Raw genomic sequence first — 17,552 nt, 5'->3', positions numbered from 1 at the left:
AGACACTTAAAGAGATGATAATGCTTTTGAAGTCTAACTCCAACTAAAAGTAGATAACTAGTTTGTGCTTTTGATAGGTATCCAAGCAATTTTTTTAAAAAGTTTGATTCATAGCTCACAGGAATACACTATCTTGTTTATCTTCCCTTTGGTTTTAGATGCTGGGAACACTTACCAACTTCCGAACATCTTCAGACCAAATCTCTCCTCTCTTTGTCTGTTCAGCATAGAGAGAGATCCCTAGGAGCTGACTGAATAAAGAGTTCAAACCTTCCATGCATGCCCCAAGAGAGAAAAATGGACAGTACAAGCCAGGATCAATGTTGTACCTAAGAAAATACAAGAATGCCAAACCAGTCAGTCAGCAAAGCTACATAAACTACAATACTCGCCTTCAAGCCACAGGATGCCACAAATACACCAGCTCAGCCAAAAGGATCTCAGCAAGCATGTTTGGCTTTATTTTTCAAATAGTGAAACCAAGTTACAGGCACAGTGCTTTGCAGTACCTCAATTTTCCTTATATTCAAATCTGGATACCAAATTCAACAGATGTTAACTATGATTTTCAGAAATGTGGTGAGCATGTAGCCCAAACAGACCATGGCAACATGATGGGTGGCCAAGCAGTGGCTTTTGATACTCAAGAGGTCACTGGCACTCAAGTGCCTTTCCCATGCCAAGGCTGCATCGTGTGACTGATCAGAAAAACAAGCTGGCTTTGGCTGTGGTGTAAGCCAAATCCTCAGCTAGGGCAGGAAACCAACTGGTAAGCACTGCTGACTCTGCAGTCTTGCCTTTCACTGCAGCAACAGAAACACCAAGCAGACACAACCACCTCCCACACAAAAATCACACCTCAAGCTCTGGGGACTCTCTTGAACCACACAGAAAAAATTTTACAGCTGTGAGCCACCTGAATATTCTAGTATGTGACATGGATTTCAAACATGGCCAACATAGCTTCCTGAGCCTAACCTCAACCAACTATGTTCAAGATGCTGTAGCACAGAAGACATTCATAAGAAGGAAGATATCATACATCTGCATGCAGTCATATAAACTGAAAATGAACAAAAGATTCAGAAAGTAGTTCAGAGATGCACTCTGTAAAAGGGTTTACACTCCCTGAGACTCTGACCCTAAAAAGTAAACACACTACAAGTGTATCAAGCAAAGAAATGCTTTGCAAAATTACACCTTTCACAAACTGATCTGCACCACACTTTTCAGACAACAGGAAAGTCAGAACTGGAATCTGTAGTTGTGTGTGCACCCCAAACAGCAAAAAATATTCTTGTCTCATTTCACATACAAAGCCCAAGTGTTATTTTATATAATTTTCTAGGGTCTCAGAATAAAGACTGTTTAACTCTAGACAATCACAGCCACTGAAATTTAAACTTGCATCAGCTAGACTACAATAGCTGGACACCAAAGATGAGAACCATACTGTTTTAACCAACTAGTCAATACCCACACACCAATCCTTCCTTCCTTCCCACTCCTACAGAGAAGACCTCAAAAAGAAGTCCACTGGGGATACTTCATTTGCCAAAGTGCTGTTTACAACTGAGTGCTGTTTTCAGCTCTGATTCACTGATGGGCATCACTGAGCTGTGAGGCACAGCAGGGTGAGGTTAATCCTCTAAGCCACAATACTGTGTGGTACAAGATTTTGCTTATTTTCAAATATAAGAAGTTAGAGCCAGTGTATTCCATTCTATTTTAAACTATACTAGAACACAGAAAAGAAAGCAGATTTTGCCTCTACCACACTGACACACTTTTTCAAGAACTTCACACTTAAATTCACACACCACACTCTTCCATATGCACATTTTCCTTCTTATTCAAAAAGTCACTACACCCAAGGAAATAAGCATTATATATATCACTTTAGATCAATTTAGATAAAAAGATTGAAAGCAAGTCTCTAGAATAAAGCAGAAGAGATGAGTTAATTTCCACATAAGCCACAGAAACTTGGAGCAGTAAGGACACTGATTGATACACAGAGCTCCCCTTCCACCTCCAAGTACAGAATTACAGGGTATGTGTTGAATATCCTCAGAATTTTTAAGTCAGTAATTCCTAAGAATTGCAATGCTTTCAACAGTGGCGCTTTTTGGGAAGCTTTAGCAGGTAAATCTCAGATGTCTCCACACTTCAATAGAATCTCCCAGTGATTGCCTTCTGCCCAGACTGTTACCACAAAAACTGAAACACATCACTAAGTGTTTCAGACATCCTGATTCTGCTCTGAAGCTCTCCCTGTATAGAGACTACAAGAGCTGTTAAAATGACCCTTCTTTTGGCAGCAAATCATAACAACCTCCATAAAAGTTTAGAACTGGTTTTTGTCATCTCACTTTAAAATCTTCTACTATCATCCTACATGCCACTGAATAGTAAACTGAGTTTTTAATTTGCAATTCAAAGAATTGTTTCTTTAACTAATATCTGGATACAAAAGTACTGTCTCAATACACAAAGCAGACAAGCTCAAGTGGTTTCATTGCACAAAAGCTCTTTGCAGGGCTTTTTTGATGAGTGCATTTCAATCAGTCCTGCCAAAGCTACACTTATGTGCAAAGCCTGCACACTCTCCTCTGCCCAGATATCCATTATCATCCCATACCATTTCATCCCTGCCCAGTCAGAGAAGAGAGACAAGATATTTCAAGAAAGTACCCATACAATACAGTACTACGAACACACACTTCAGTAAATCAAAATTTAACACTACCAACAGCTCACAATCATAAAAAAACATCTAATTTTCACAGCTGCAGGAAATTAAAATGTGTAGCTTCCAACAGTGAGTTCAGCTGCAGGATAAGAGAACATGAAAATAACAAGAAATCAACAGCACCCTTGAAAACATTTCATGAAATTAGATAACTTTTACACAAGAAGTAAGGAAAATCAAAAGACGTGTAGAGACTGCTCAAATTTTTCTAAAGAGCAGAATTTTTTTTCATGGACCAGCTAACCCTGGAAACAGTTTCCAAGTATATGAAAGACAAGAATGTTACCAGGAGGAGTCAGAATAGATTCAAAGCAACAAAAGGCAAGTCATGCTTAAATAATGTGATATCCTTATATGATGAAATAACTGGTTGGCAGAAAAGGGGAGAGCAGTGCATGTCACCTCCTGGGGCTTCAGTGAGCCCTTTGGCACTGGCTCCTATAAGATCTTTGCAGAGCCCAGAGGGAGGGATCAGTGCCACAATGGCTGCTTGGAGGCCAAGAACCAGTAGTGTGCTCCAGGGGTCAATACTGGGTTCAGTCCTGTCCAGCTGTTGGCAGGTAACACCAAACTGTTATCCAAACTGGGAGGAGTGGCTGATATGTCAGAGGTCTTGCTTCTATCCACTGGCACCTTTACAGGACAAATGAGTGGACAGAAACTTCAAAAAGTTTCTCCCCTGGAAGTGGGGAGAACAATCCCAGGCATCAGTATGTGCTGGAGACACCCAGGCCCAGAGGAAAGGATTTCTGCAGCCAGGGGCTTGGGGATCCTGGTGAGCCAGAGAGGGATCCTTGCCACAAAGAAGGTGAATGGCATCCTGGGTGCATTAGGAAAAGCATGGCCAGCAGGCTGAGGGAGGTGATCCTTCTGCTCTGCTCAGCACCGTGTCCAGTGCTGAAGTGCAGTGCTTGGCTCATCAGAAAGAGAGACATGGCCACACTGTTCAGCCTGGGAAAGAGAAGGCTCATAAGGATCTTACTAAGGAGTATAAACTCCTGAAGGAAGGGTGCAAAGAAGACAGAGTCAGGCTCTTCTCAGTGCTGCCCAGTGACAGGACTGGAGGGAAGGGGCACAGAATGGAACACGAGATGTTGCATCTTAACATTAGCAAACATTTTTTTCCCAGTGAGGATTAGCAAGCAGTGGCACAGGTTACCCTTAGAAGCTACAAAGTCTTGCAACTTGGAGATACTGAAAAGCTGTCTGGACATGATCCTGGACACACAGCTCTAGGGGACCTTGCTTTACCAGGCAGCTGGATCAAATGGCCTCCAGTGAAAAACCTCAACTATTTTGTGAAGATGTCACATGAAGCCTAGGACCAAGAGCACACAGCTACTGCATGAGATAGATTCCAGCTTTATCAGAGGAAGACAATGTTTCATACTAATTGCAAAGGATCATCACATTCAGTTGAAATACTGGATTAATATGTTTGCTGGAGGGGTGGAAAAAAACAAGCTCTCAACTTTACTTTCATTTCAGTCAAAAACAGATAGGCACCAGCAGGAGAAAGCAACGGTATTTCTTCATGGATAGAACAGCTAAAATTAATATATTGCAGGGAGGAGACCAGTGCCTATTTCTCATTCTCAGCACTCCTTGAATATGCACAATGTCCCCATGACCCTACCCTAAGATGAAAAGGATGGGAAGGCTTTCTGGTAAATACTTTGTAGTATACTGTCACTGTCCAAAGTGGGAGAGGGGGTGGGGGGGTGGCAGGAAGTCAGTCTGCAATAGTTCTGTCCTTTGGAAAAAGCATGATACTAATCCAGCCCCCCAGAAAAATAGCAGTAACAGACTAATGCCTTAAGGCAGACTTCCCAGAGGAACTAGTCCCCCTACTCTGGCTAATGTTTGAAGATGTCACAATCTTGACATTTTGAGTACAATGAGGTCCTGACTAAACAACCACTTTAATAGAAACTACACAAAGTTAAGGTCAGTCCCTTCTGGTAGAACATTGCCAGGATCAAACCTCTCCCACATTTAATGAAAGATGTGTGTTAATGTTCTTCTTGCCAATGAAAAATTGAAAAAAGTTTTGAAAAACAACATTATTTATTCAGAATGCCAAAACAAAAAATGTTTCTACTTCTGATCTCAATTGTCTATTTCTGTCTTGCTTATTACACCAGTGTACAAAAAAGAAATCAAAGCTGAAGATACTGAAAAATCCTCAACTACCACCTAGTATCTTATGCCACAGACCCAATACTTAACTTACTTTTGAACACACCTGGCAGCAGTCAGCAGAGATTATTATATCTTGAATTATCTGGCATCCATTTTTTGCTAGCCAGTGCAATGTCCTAGGAGTTATGCAGAAAGGGGTTAAAATCCATAGTATAGTGCAATTATCACAATCAGATTATAATAACCAAAAGTCCTCCAAAATGAGTACTGGGTACTGAGAAAAAAAAGCTACTCCTCCAAAAAGTGTGTAATACATCTTCAAAAATCTTTGTCTAAATACCAGTCTATACCCACTAAGCAGTAATCATTCCAGACACCAAAACACAGATTCAATTCCCAAGTTTTGAATTTGGTCCTACCTCATACATGAGCTCTGTTTTTACAAATGAAGTACAACCAACTGTAAGTGAAGAAAACCTAACCCCAAACTTGCACTGATTCCAGGAAAAATTTCTCTTTGGGCTTACTTAGGAACAGCAATTAGGCAAAACCTCAGCTATCTGAAACTGATGTTCTATAACCAAAACCTCAATTCCTGGAATTATTACTGATAGATGATCTTGCCTTTCAGTGGCAAGAGCAAGCATATGACTGACTCTCTTCTGAACCCCCACCTTCAAGATTTCATGCTACTCACTGAAAAATAAAATCTTAACACTAGGTAAGATGAGAGGACAATGGGGAAAAGAGAAGAAATAAAAAGATTTGAATCTTCCTCAAAAATAAAAATACTAAGTGAACAGAACAAGAAATGCTACAATCTCTACTAGATCTCTAAAACTTAAATCTGGCATATGGGTGTGGGTAGAAAAGTATTTGGAGTAGTTTACAAAGTAGATGTTCCCTTGTTGAAGATTTTTGGTTGATTTCAGACACTCAAGTGGTAGCAGTCATTAGCAACTTCATTGTTTCCAGATGACAAGCAAAAGGCATCTGCTAGCTAGCAAATGATTACCCAATCTCAGTTACTGACAGCTTCATCACATTAGTGGAACTGCAAGAACACATTTCCCAGGCACAGTATTTTGGCATTCAAATTCATACCAATCTAAAAACATGGTAGCTCAACTTTTTGGCAGCAATGGGGACTGTGATTGTGACAGCAATCCAAACTTCTCTTCCCTCAGTCCTTTCAACCAAATTTCTCATGCTGTTAAAGGGTCTCAGGTTGTATCCTCAAAACACACTCTGACCCAGGCCAGATTTTCTAAGACCACATAAAACTTGAAGAAGACTTCTCTCAATTCACTCCTTTAGCATTTTAAATTGCCCAGTAACAAAGACAGAACTTGTCTGCGTAGGATGCAGACATATTTTGAGGGCTGATCCAAGACTGTAAAATTAATTTCTCCTGAAGCTAAAGAGAAAACTCAAAGTTCCCCATCTTCTGTCCCAGGTGTATGGTGCTTCTTTGATGCTTGTTTCAAACATGAAACCCAGTGTATTTGTCAATGCAGACTAAAGCCTCCCAACAAAACCTTATGAAAACCAAGGAATTCCTGCCTTGGCAAGGGGTTGGACAAGATTATCTCCAGAGGTATCTTTCAATCATAACAATTTTGTGATTCTGGGATTCCACTGCACATTACTATTCAATCAACAGAATGAAAGGACAACTATTTCAGTCAATGAATTAGCTGATACTGACTGACTCTACAGAAAAAGCAGAATTCCCAAAGTGCTTCAGCAGAGCCTGCCCTTGAAATGCTCACTAGTCAGAGCAAAGCTATCTTCATAATCTAGTGTTAATAAATGTTGATGACCTTACTGTGCATATAATTATTTTTATTATATTACGTGTTAAAGCTGCAACCATTCTAAGAATCACTTTGTACGGAATTTTCAAGCTGTTATCAATTGTCTGCTTGAACAGTTGTACAGCTTTGTGCCTTCTATTTAAAACAAAGAGAAAAAAATTGAAATAAAACTGCAAGAAGCAGCTGCTTTATTATGAGCACACTCTTTGGCAAGCTGCCTCCACATTTATTCAGACAAGTTACGATTTTATCTATAACAGGAAGTGCACTCAAGTACTTTTGGGAAAAGAAATCAGAAAGGAAATTATCATGACCCACACTGAACTACAGTAACAGGCACTCTGCTACCAGTAAAATTTCTGCTAAGGGTTACTGCTATTAGGAAGAAAAGTTAATGTTCTGGAGACAGACAACATTTAGTTACAATAACTACTGCAAAGAAGAGCTGGAAGACAGGTTTTCTTGTATGCTGTAATTTGCAGCACCAGAAGAGGAGACAGACTCTTCAGTGGGGAGGATGATGCACATGGCAGAGTAACATCACCAGCAGAACATTGTACTGCTGTCTCCAAAGCCAGAAAACACATGGAAACATAGTTATGGCATTTCCTAAGGAAGAAAAAGGATTCAGGGCAGCTAAGCAAGCCAGGGCAAGAATCAAACACCCTGCCTGGATACCCTTTTGCTTAAAATGTGAGTTCTGGGCCTTAGGATGCCTATGCCATCAGAGAAGAACAGACACAAATATTACACTTTCAAGCTTAGTAAGGTATCAATTACAGGTAACTAGCACAAGTCTAGAGCTCAGGTATGAGCTCTTGCTTCTTTCTGGAATTTAAGCTTCCCTGACTGGAATGTTGTATAGTTGAATCCCAAAAGGATGAAGATCACAGCATTTTCTATGGGAATATGCCTTTGAAAATGCAAGCAAAAGAGATGGATCTCAAATGGTGTTACCTTTGCAGAGAACTATATACTCCAGACAAAAAGATTTCTTATGATGTAACATTTCCTCTAGTGTATCTCAGGTAACAAAAAAAAAACAAACAAAAAAAACCCAACAAAACAGGTATTGGTTGATTTTTAACATTTGCACTTTGCACTGCTACAAAAAGATTTACCCAACTACCCTTGAACTTGAGCACAAAAAATTTCTTAAGCCATTCTGTGAAACTTAAAGGATCTGAGTATAATTCTGGAAGAACAGGAAAAGGAAATATCAAAACTTCTATCCGTTATAGACACACACACACCCATTAGAAAACACAATGATTAATCTAAAAGAAGACTTCCTGAAATCAAGGGTTTTGTACATGCCTAGATATTAATTTTTTTAAAGTTGCTTTTAGTTTTGATGTAGGAAATATAATATTTATGTAAAAAAAAAAAAAGGGAACACTAACACACACTCACTCTGCACAAATCAGTAGCAGATCAGCAAATACATACATGAACTCCTCTGCAGTGGAAAAGAATATTTTCCTCTGTGCCAAACTTTCAGTTAAGCTGCTTTGACTTAAGAAAGATACAAATCAAGACTCAAAGAGGTCCCTTTTATTATAATAATGAATCTTAAATTATTTGTTTCTCCTATAGAATTGCATAACTCTCATGCTTACACGTTGAAAACTGTAAAAGACTGAGACACATAAACTTGAACATAATAGGTTTGCTCTGTATTCATTTTGCATATTCCAGTAACTTAATTCACTCTGAACATCTGATTTCAAATGCCAAAGCATTTGCATGCCCTGGAAAGAATGAAAATTTTCTCATATACTCTATGTCAGATTTTGAGCTGACTTTATGAAATCTCAGTACCCTCCTTACAAAAGTAGAAATATCAAAGAAAGCTGCAGTTTCTTTAATGTAAATTCCTGCTTTTTATTAAAGGATAAACTACATTTAAGAAATCCAGACACTTTACTTTCACAGTTTGCAGCACAGTAGTATTTTTAAGAGAAGCAAAGTAGCCAAACCAATTAAAAAAACTATTATAAAACAAGTTAACTGACACAATGAGGTTTGCTTATTCTTCAAGAACAGCAGGCTTCAAACAAAAAGGCTTTGACCTTATGAGAAACAAAGATGTAGCATGTGATTACAAATAATTATTTCTAAGCTTGTATGACTTCACTGGGTCTAAATAAAATGCAGATTCAAAATCACTTTAATTTAAGCTGTATCTATGGAACAAGACTAAGACTGTTTTGTGCAACATGACTTTCATCTATTCTATTAAGAATGCTTTTTATAAAATTGAACATTAGGGATATTTGAATCAGGATCACTGTTCTTCAGAACATAAGCATTCAGACTTTTAATAATAGCTGCCAGGCAAAAATTCTTATTGGTGGCTATTAAATATAGTCCCTGATATATCCTGACTTCTTTGGGGGTTTTTGTGAGAAAAATTATTACTCTGTTGACATCCACAAAAATACAGAAGATGAAATTAACTATATCTAATAAAACAGATCCTGTCAAAACTTCCAAAGAAACTTGAAAAGATCATGTTAGTAAAGATGAAAGTGAGATGAACCCCTCAGGTTAACTTGAAGAGATCAAGACAAGGAAAACCCCTTCCAATTTTCATTACATGCCAGACTATGAAACTTAATTCTTTACCTAAAGAGAGACTCTTAACCATGATTTATAGAAGACTCTGGATTTCTCAAAAATAATAGCAATAATAATAATAATAATAATAGAAAGCCTTTGTACTCTCATCAACCATAAAGTAGCACCAGTATTTCACATTTCTTTTTTCTTTCTGCTAATTGTACTTCCTAGAATATTTTGAAGGAGGCCAAGAGGTAATTTGGAATATTGGTATCAACACTGCACACAACTTTTAGATTTGACTTTGTTTTCAAAGCAACAATTTATTTGTTCTTCCACAATGTCTTGAATAAAGATACAATTTTGAAAGCTGAATTCTGCTTCACAGCAATGCTTTTCAACAACTTCCAGGTTTCCCTCCAAAAAGCTTAATTCACTAGCTTTAGTGACTTGAAGTGGACTTTCTATACCTACATTAGTTGATTTAACAGAAGGCATGCCTTCCCTTTCTTATAAATAATTTGTTACAGAAAGTTCTCCTTCTCTCTGAACACTTCGGTTGAATGATTTCCTAGTTATATTTGCATTACTTTTGCACTTCAGCTTTCAAATTGAACAGAGTGACAGTTTTCTCACGTTCTGCAAAGGGTCTGGGCTATTCTTCCACATGGCATTCCCTAGAGAGAACAGCATTTCATAAAACTAAAAATAATTTTTCAAAAAGCAGCTATGAACAAGTTTTTTACTAGTAACTTGCAAACCTCAATTTGCTTTTGGGAACTTGTGAAACATCCAGTCACATTTTAATATCTTGGTACTGAACCTACCCTCTGAAAAAACTCAGAAATGGTGTCCACCCTTCCCTGAAGCCAGCAACCTATGTACAGTCCAAACAAGAAAGGAGGTGATTTATTCGTAATTTCTGCTAAGCTGGCACCCCAAGATTCAAAATGCCTGCAGCTGTCATTTTTCTATTCATCAGGAAACTAACTTACTTTTGCATTGATCTGTCATCCTCAAGGCTGATCTTACTTCCTTCTGCAGCCCCAAAGAAAGGGGCTGGCACAGTCAGTGCTCTGCAAGCACATAACAGCTTCAAGTGGAACAAAATCTGAGACATTTTGGCAAAAGTCCTAACAAGTGAATTATAGCCAGTAAAGTCAACCCAGCCTGGCAAGAATCACAGATTAAGGTAACAAGATTCAATACCAAATACACAAAGCTCACTGCTGATGGTTCTCAAGAACAGTTCTGCACCTCTGTCAGAAGTGAGTAAGCACTGCCAATCCTACCTTCAAGGTAAATGGCTGACCTCAAAAAGCCTCTCACAGCCTTTTGGGGTGATTTTCTCTTGTGCTTTTTTCTCTGACCCAGAAGAAGTCAGCAGGACTACCACATCTTTGCTAGATCAGGGCCTTGAGAATTACAGACGCATTTACTGAGAAGTAATGCAATTTAATTAATACTTGGGTACTTGTCTGCACTAAAATGCAACATTATTATTTTTATAATATACATATTAGGCATCTTCTTACTTGTTAGATGCTGAAGCATGTTCTAGCATTCACTGGTTTATTACCCTTAGCCTGCCAAAATTCTTGAGGTTTTCCTAATTACTCTATCTTCTTTTAAGATACTACTACCATGAATTTCAGACTTTTGTCTCCTGTTTCTCCTAAAAGTACATTTATCCCGACATGTATTTTCCCTGCCTCTCAAACTACAGCTACAAAAACATTACACAGTCTTAAGTGTAGGTTTAAAGCCAGAGAAGCTACTTAACATAGTCTGGGAAAAAAAAAAAAAAAAAGAAAAAAAAAAAGGTAAAATATCCTGTTCCCATCAATGGGAGGCTTACACTTTTGAAGTAGGATCAAGTTTCCAGGGAAAGGACTTGGTGAAAGCTGACAGAAACAAAATTGTTGTGGCCGGGTTTAGACAGCACAACCGCAACTCTGTGGCTTGAGTCTGGAGCGCCTCCTGCTGTTCAGGTGGCAGAAGAGCAGCAACGGTCGGTAACGCCCAGGAAAGCAGCGACAAAAACCAACCCCATGCCACAGCACACAGCACCAGAACTGCACTGCCCTAACGCAGCAGGGCATCCTTCAGAAGCAAATATCCAACTCTTAAAACTAGTTACTAGAAATCTAGTGAAGGATTTGTTTCCTTAATCCTGTTATAGTAGAGACTAAATGTGTATATAGAAGATAAAAGATATAAATACATTTAAAATACACAGCATGCTACAAAGACAAAATCGATGCCTTAAAAATATGTCATGAGTTTCAGTGCCATTTGAGATATAGCTGGCCAAAATCTGGAGGATTGGCTGAATAGGCCAAACTAAGAGATAGTAAACATTTTCCAGTAAACACACTGTTCCATCTAGTACTTCTTGCACCCCCTAGTGCTGAGTTACTTAAATCAAGAACTAAATCCCGGTAGTTTCTTTCTTTGTACCTATATTTGTAAAGATAATCTGCATCTTATGTACCTGACAATATCTGGGAAACTCTGGGTAAGTACTTCAGCTGGAGCAACAGTGACAACAGTAGTCTAAAAGGAATACCCAAAAGCATACGTTTGCTTCCCTTTCAACAAAAATGTTTTACTAAGCAGAAGAAAAAATAAAATCCTAATACAAAAATCCACCATGCAAACTACTGAGTCCCAAAACATGAGAGACAAATACAAAAGCCATACTATGTGCACAGCACTACAACAAATACAACCATAGCATTTCTGTTAAAGACCTAAAGCTAAAAGTAAATTTCTCCCAAAAGAAAGAAATCCATGGAGAACAAAAAAATATGATAGACTAAACAAAGAACAGGAGAAATGCATGACAGTTAAGTGCATCTTCTCTGAAAACATATTTTGTGATTCCAAGATGAAAAAATGCAAAATAAAATAGAATTTTAAAAAGTAATTTATTGAGCTTATAAATAAAAAGAAAAAGAAAAACAATAATTCAAAAAAACCAATTTTCAATCATTTTCCCATGGAAAAAAAACCAACCAATCAACCAAGGAAAACAACATCACTTTTCCTTAGATGAATAATTTAATAGTACAAGATAATTGTCTCAGTTAGGAAGAGAACAACAACAAACAGCCAAAAGTCAAACTCCAGCCAAGCATGAAGGTTTGTGTGGTAGATACAGTTCTCATCTTCCAGTTACAAAACTGCTGACCTGAACATACCATAGCACCCATAGGGCTTTCAAGAAGGGATGTGGTCAAACAAGGTAGGTACAAATACAAGCTAAAGCATAGGAGAATCCCATTTGAATAGCAGATAACAGGGCACAGATATGACAAGGTATATTCCCATCCTCTGGTTATTGTATGAATTATCCTGCCTAGTTTCACTCATAAAGCACAATCCTTAACACTGTGTAGGGGAGAAGTGAGTTCTAGTTTTCAGAGCTGATTACCAGTGTCCAGTACCCTGTTAAACACCCACAATATGAGCAGAACCAATGTTCAGTCAGTCAGATCAAACACTTTTTCCAAAGACAGACAACAGAAAACAGAACTGTGAAAGGTCCATACTCTTGTGTTAAAGTGGAGCAGCTCTGCACACAATGGAAAAGAATACTATTCTTTTCCCCCCAGTCTTGTAGATGCTTGTATACCTGCCAGCAACAAGCTGGAGGGAGAAAAACATTGGGCCCCAATCCTTCACTGTAACCAGGGAGACTCTACTTAGACTCAGGAGACTCAGATACAGCTTCCAGACTTGGTGCCTGAATACAAAGAAAATAGCAAAGATACACTGCTAATGCCTAGGTCTGTCTTACCTGCAGCTCTCCCTTCACAAAGCCACCACACAATTCTTAAAGTAATTGAGTCTCTTACAAAGCCCCCCAAGGAGAGGAAATATTTTTCTTTCAAATGCCAAAAAGACAGAAAAATCTACTTGCGATCATCAGCAACTCAATTATGAGATAGTTAGGTTCATGAGGAGATCTAAGAAGGACAGTAAGACTAAGGACAATCAGCATCAGAAGACACTTCTCCAGGAAAAGTAACAACCACAGTGCCTTCTACACCTAATGTTCTAAATTTGTGCTCATGGCACACACCAATTCTGAAAACAACCAGGCCAGTTGCTGCCAATCTTTCCATGCATGTCTATACTACCAGAGCTTTCTGATACAGAGTAAACTACTATTTGAATCAGATACATTCAGTCTATTTGTTTAAAAACAAAAAAAAAACAAACCTGCAGTGAAGAAAGATTTTTTTTCTAAACCCCTTGTGAGAGCAGTATAACTTTTAATTATCTTTTCCAACAGAAACCTAAAAGGTTTCACTGCTGCTGTTCTAATAAAGGCAACATGCAGGGCTTACATCTTTCAGAGCTGACATCTCATTATGTGCAAAGGCCCTGTGCACTATTAAGTCTGAGTAAAGGATTTATTTCACAGCCTTTGCAAGAGAGATAAAAAGGAATTCTATCCATAAGCAGTAAAGATTCATTGAAGAAGTTTCTATTTCAAGTCTGCAGAAGAGGATGAAGTTGCACATTTGGTAAGAAGCACAATGAAGTTAAAATATGAAGAGGAGTTGAATTGTATTCAGTGTTCAAAATTTATTTTTAAACATTATTACAGCCCAGCTAAGAACTAAAAGCAAAGCAAGAAATCTTTTATCTGTCCTGAAACTGCTTCATCCTCTTTCATCTTCAAAGAGGACCACTTCTCTGCAAAACAACACAGGAGTCAAAAACTTCTACACGCATTCCAGCAGTAACAAAAATGTTACAAACAATGCTCCCACCAGATAATATTCATTTTTTCATATAGAGGTACATCTTCAAAGAAAAAAATCCTGTTTATATTGAGGACTTTGTCTTTATTGCAAGGACACTCATTTACATTACAATCAGCAACATAAGGAGCTTACCTCTCAGCACGAAGGACTCCACTGTAGTAGGGGTGATCCCACGGCATCAGCATCTGAAAAAGAATTCCAGCTTATAATTGCAATAATGGAAAACAAGTGAATCCAAAGTAAAAGTTTGGTTTCATTTGAGTATTTCTTCAGTTTCAGCAAGTCACAGAATTTTAAACATAATGGAAAACAGTTAGGGCTCAAACCAAAAATAGCATCATATATCATAACCTGAAAACTTTTTTAACAGTTCTTGAAGATTAGTCTTCTTATTCAACTATGACAGAACTTCATACCAGATTTCAAGAAATACACTCAGTGCAAATAAAAAGATAAACCTAGATATGTACAGTATTAAGATACATTCAATGTACTACATAAACTGGACTTGAATTCAACTGAAGTACAGCCTTTATTTTTCAAATGAGTCAATTCAAAGCAAAGTGATACTCCCTTTCACTGCTTTATGTTTTGGTTATCTCAGTATCACTCTGTATAAACCAACAGCTCTCTCATATTCAATATTTGGTTTTAAAACAGAAGCTTAGTAGTCAGAAAGCATTTGAAGCCAGAAGAGAGAATGTTTCTAATTCTACATCATCTTGTACACTAAAGTAGAAGTAATTGTAGAACATGATTACCTTCTACTATATTTTTAAAAGAAAGAAAACAATCACGTATGGAAATGTAACTTACTGAATTGTGGGGGTTGAGTTTCGTTTTCATCTTTGTCATCATTTCAAAGTCTTTTTGAGTTCTGAAAATTGTTTTTATGATAAAAATGTTAATGAAACATTCTTCAGCAGTGAAATACAGCACATGATAATATTCCATCCTAATAAGATGTCCATCCTCAGAGATTTATAGTTCTATATAAAATAACTATATAAAATAGCAGAGCCATGTACAACAGTACAAAAACCTTTTCACTCTGCTTCTGCCATTCAGGTACTTTCAAATTCAGTTCCTCTTCCTGTGGTTGTACAACTCCAAAGCATTTTCATTCTTACAATACACCCCATTTATACCCATTATTATTATACCCATTTATATAGTGATGAAACTGCTTTGTGCTGTGTGGAGCTCAGGGTGGCAAGAGGAACAAACACAGAAATCTGTTTATACACGTAAATTATATGGAGTTGTGCATATGGCAAGAAGACCAGGAGAGGTGTTCTACACTTCAACTTGGTTTTCTAGTTTGCTCTTAAATGCATTTCTTGCATTCAGTCCTGGGTGTTCTCTGATCACAGACACAGAATTTATTCTAAGCTGCCTCTCAAAATTTTGGGGCAGTCTTGCTTTTTGTTTCATCAGAGCACATAATAAGCAGCACTGACTAACTTATTAGTGAACAAGTCCCTCTATTTTTGAAATAAAGAACATGGTTAAAAAAAATTTAGTGAAAAAGACATACCTTTTAGACAACTGCTCAGAAAGCTTCTCCAGAAATTGTCTTACTGTTTCTAGAAGGAAGGGAGAATTATTAAAATTACTTTTCCCTTAAGGATGTTAATTTACATAAGAATATTCCAAACAAAAATTCCTTTAGATCTTTTAACAAACAACTCCATTGACATTATTTCCAGAGAATTTAGTACTACATTTACTTTGTTATGTGCTGAGATAATGCCACCTTCATAATCTAAGCTGTGAGCATCAATTCTGAACCAAAACACATCCTCCTCAGTGAGTACTGTTATTTACTGATCATGGCATACAGCAAAATGTAACTGCAATAAAACACTTCACTGGAAGAAGGATGTGTAAACTTAGCTAAAGAAATGAACAACCTTTGACCTCATCCATTACACATGTGGTTTCCTAGCATGTCCTTCCATACATGCTTTATACCTGGATTTTTGGCCATTGTTCCCTGAAGAGCCCTGTGGGCAAAGGTGTCATAGCCAACCAACTGAGCCAGGCTGTTTCGGCTCACAAGCAATTCCTCCAATCGATCCAACTGCTGAGAGTTTGAGTGGAGAAAAATCTTGTAAGCAGCTTCTCGCACCTAACACAAGATTAAAAAAAAAAAGTCACATTGCAACAGAGTAATTTTTAACAGAAACAAGTGATGCAACTGAAGATCTGGCTTAACAGCCCTATTTCACTGATATTGTTGGGAAAAGGCCTAAAGCCTTTTAACAGTACTAATTGCAACTGCCTGACAATTACAGCTCTCTTACCCATTAAAAGTGGAATGAGGAAATGCAATGAGGCAACCTAACAGATCAAGACTGCCAAAAAGGGTCCTGCTCTCTACTGCTGTCAACAGTCCCTCATCACCTCCCTCTTTCTGCCAGCATCAGTGCTTTTCAGACCACTCTGTGGGCTGTCTTAACTCATTAAAACTTCTGAAAATAAACCCAAATTGTTTCCTGCATGCCAGCTAAATTTGCTTAAGGAAGGATCTGACAAGAAAAAGAAACAAGATCTGAGGAGAGAAAAGAGAGGAAGAGCCTTATTTGTTTTGTACTAGAAAAATCACTAGTCTGCCCATCTGCTCACAAACTTTCTCCTTTTCTCATATTTTTTAGTTAGTTTGGGTCTTTTTCATAACTCTGAAAAAAAAATTATCTGGAGACTCAAAAACTTTTATAAAATGCTTTTATGTTTTACAAACCAATCACAAATTTTATTTTCTACATATGGAATAAGCTCAAGAAATCCAGCAACAACTTGCCTTCATCTGAACTAAGCTTCTCTCTACACAGTAAAAGTGAAGAATGAACCCCATTTTAATATGTTACTGATCCTAGAATTGTACCTAGTCTAGGGAGCCACTGCCACATTTCAATGAGTCTCAACTAAATTTATAACTTTAAATTAATTCTTTTTTAGAAAAACAACATTAACAATAACTAAGATATTTTTCCAGGATAAAAGTCAGATTGGATGGGACTTCATGAGGTCTCTAATCCAACCTCCTGCACAAAGCAAAGACAGCTATAAGCTAAGACCAAGTCACACAAAACTTCTGGTCCTGAAACCCTGCACATCTGGGAGAGACAGTATGACCTCACTATTTCACTGTGCAGGAAAAACTCCAACTGCCATTTCTCATCTCAACCTGTGTCTTTTGACACTTGCTCTCCTGTCATGCACCACGGTGAAGAGCCTGGCTCTGTTTTCTCCATGTCACCCTTGTAGGTTCAGGCAGGGTGCTGTCAGGGCCCCCCCAGACCACCTCTGCTACAGGGTGAACAAGCCCCAGTCCCTCTGCCCCTCCTCACAGTGCAAGCACTCCAGTTACTGCCCATCTTGGGCTCTGTTGAAGACACTCCTGAAGAGTGGGGTGATAATCCAGTCCAGTCCAGGTGCTCTTGGCCCCTTTGTTGCCAGGGTCACTGTAGGCTCAAGATCAGCTTGCTGCCCATCAAC

General features: G+C 38.1%; 1 protein-coding gene across 1 annotated transcript in view; it reads right to left on the bottom strand.

Moving 5' to 3' along the window:
* The window catches only part of MIPEP (mitochondrial intermediate peptidase), a 64,491-nt gene that overhangs the window by 36,473 nt on the left and 10,466 nt on the right, over positions 1-17,552 (bottom strand). The window contains exons 7-11 of the mRNA XM_079321074.1: positions 16,026-16,182; positions 15,589-15,637; positions 14,868-14,928; positions 14,184-14,236; positions 176-329 (exon numbers count right to left, since the gene is read on the bottom strand). Of these exons, the coding sequence (XP_079177200.1) occupies positions 176-329; positions 14,184-14,236; positions 14,868-14,928; positions 15,589-15,637; positions 16,026-16,182 (474 nt within the window). The remainder of the gene's footprint in view (positions 1-175; positions 330-14,183; positions 14,237-14,867; positions 14,929-15,588; positions 15,638-16,025; positions 16,183-17,552) is intronic.

The sequence above is a fragment of the Erithacus rubecula genome, assembly GCF_903797595.1.
Source record: "Erithacus rubecula genome assembly, chromosome: 1".
In the NCBI taxonomy this organism is placed as follows: domain Eukaryota; kingdom Metazoa; phylum Chordata; class Aves; order Passeriformes; family Muscicapidae; genus Erithacus; species Erithacus rubecula.
This window is presented reverse-complemented; position numbering and strand designations above follow the sequence as displayed.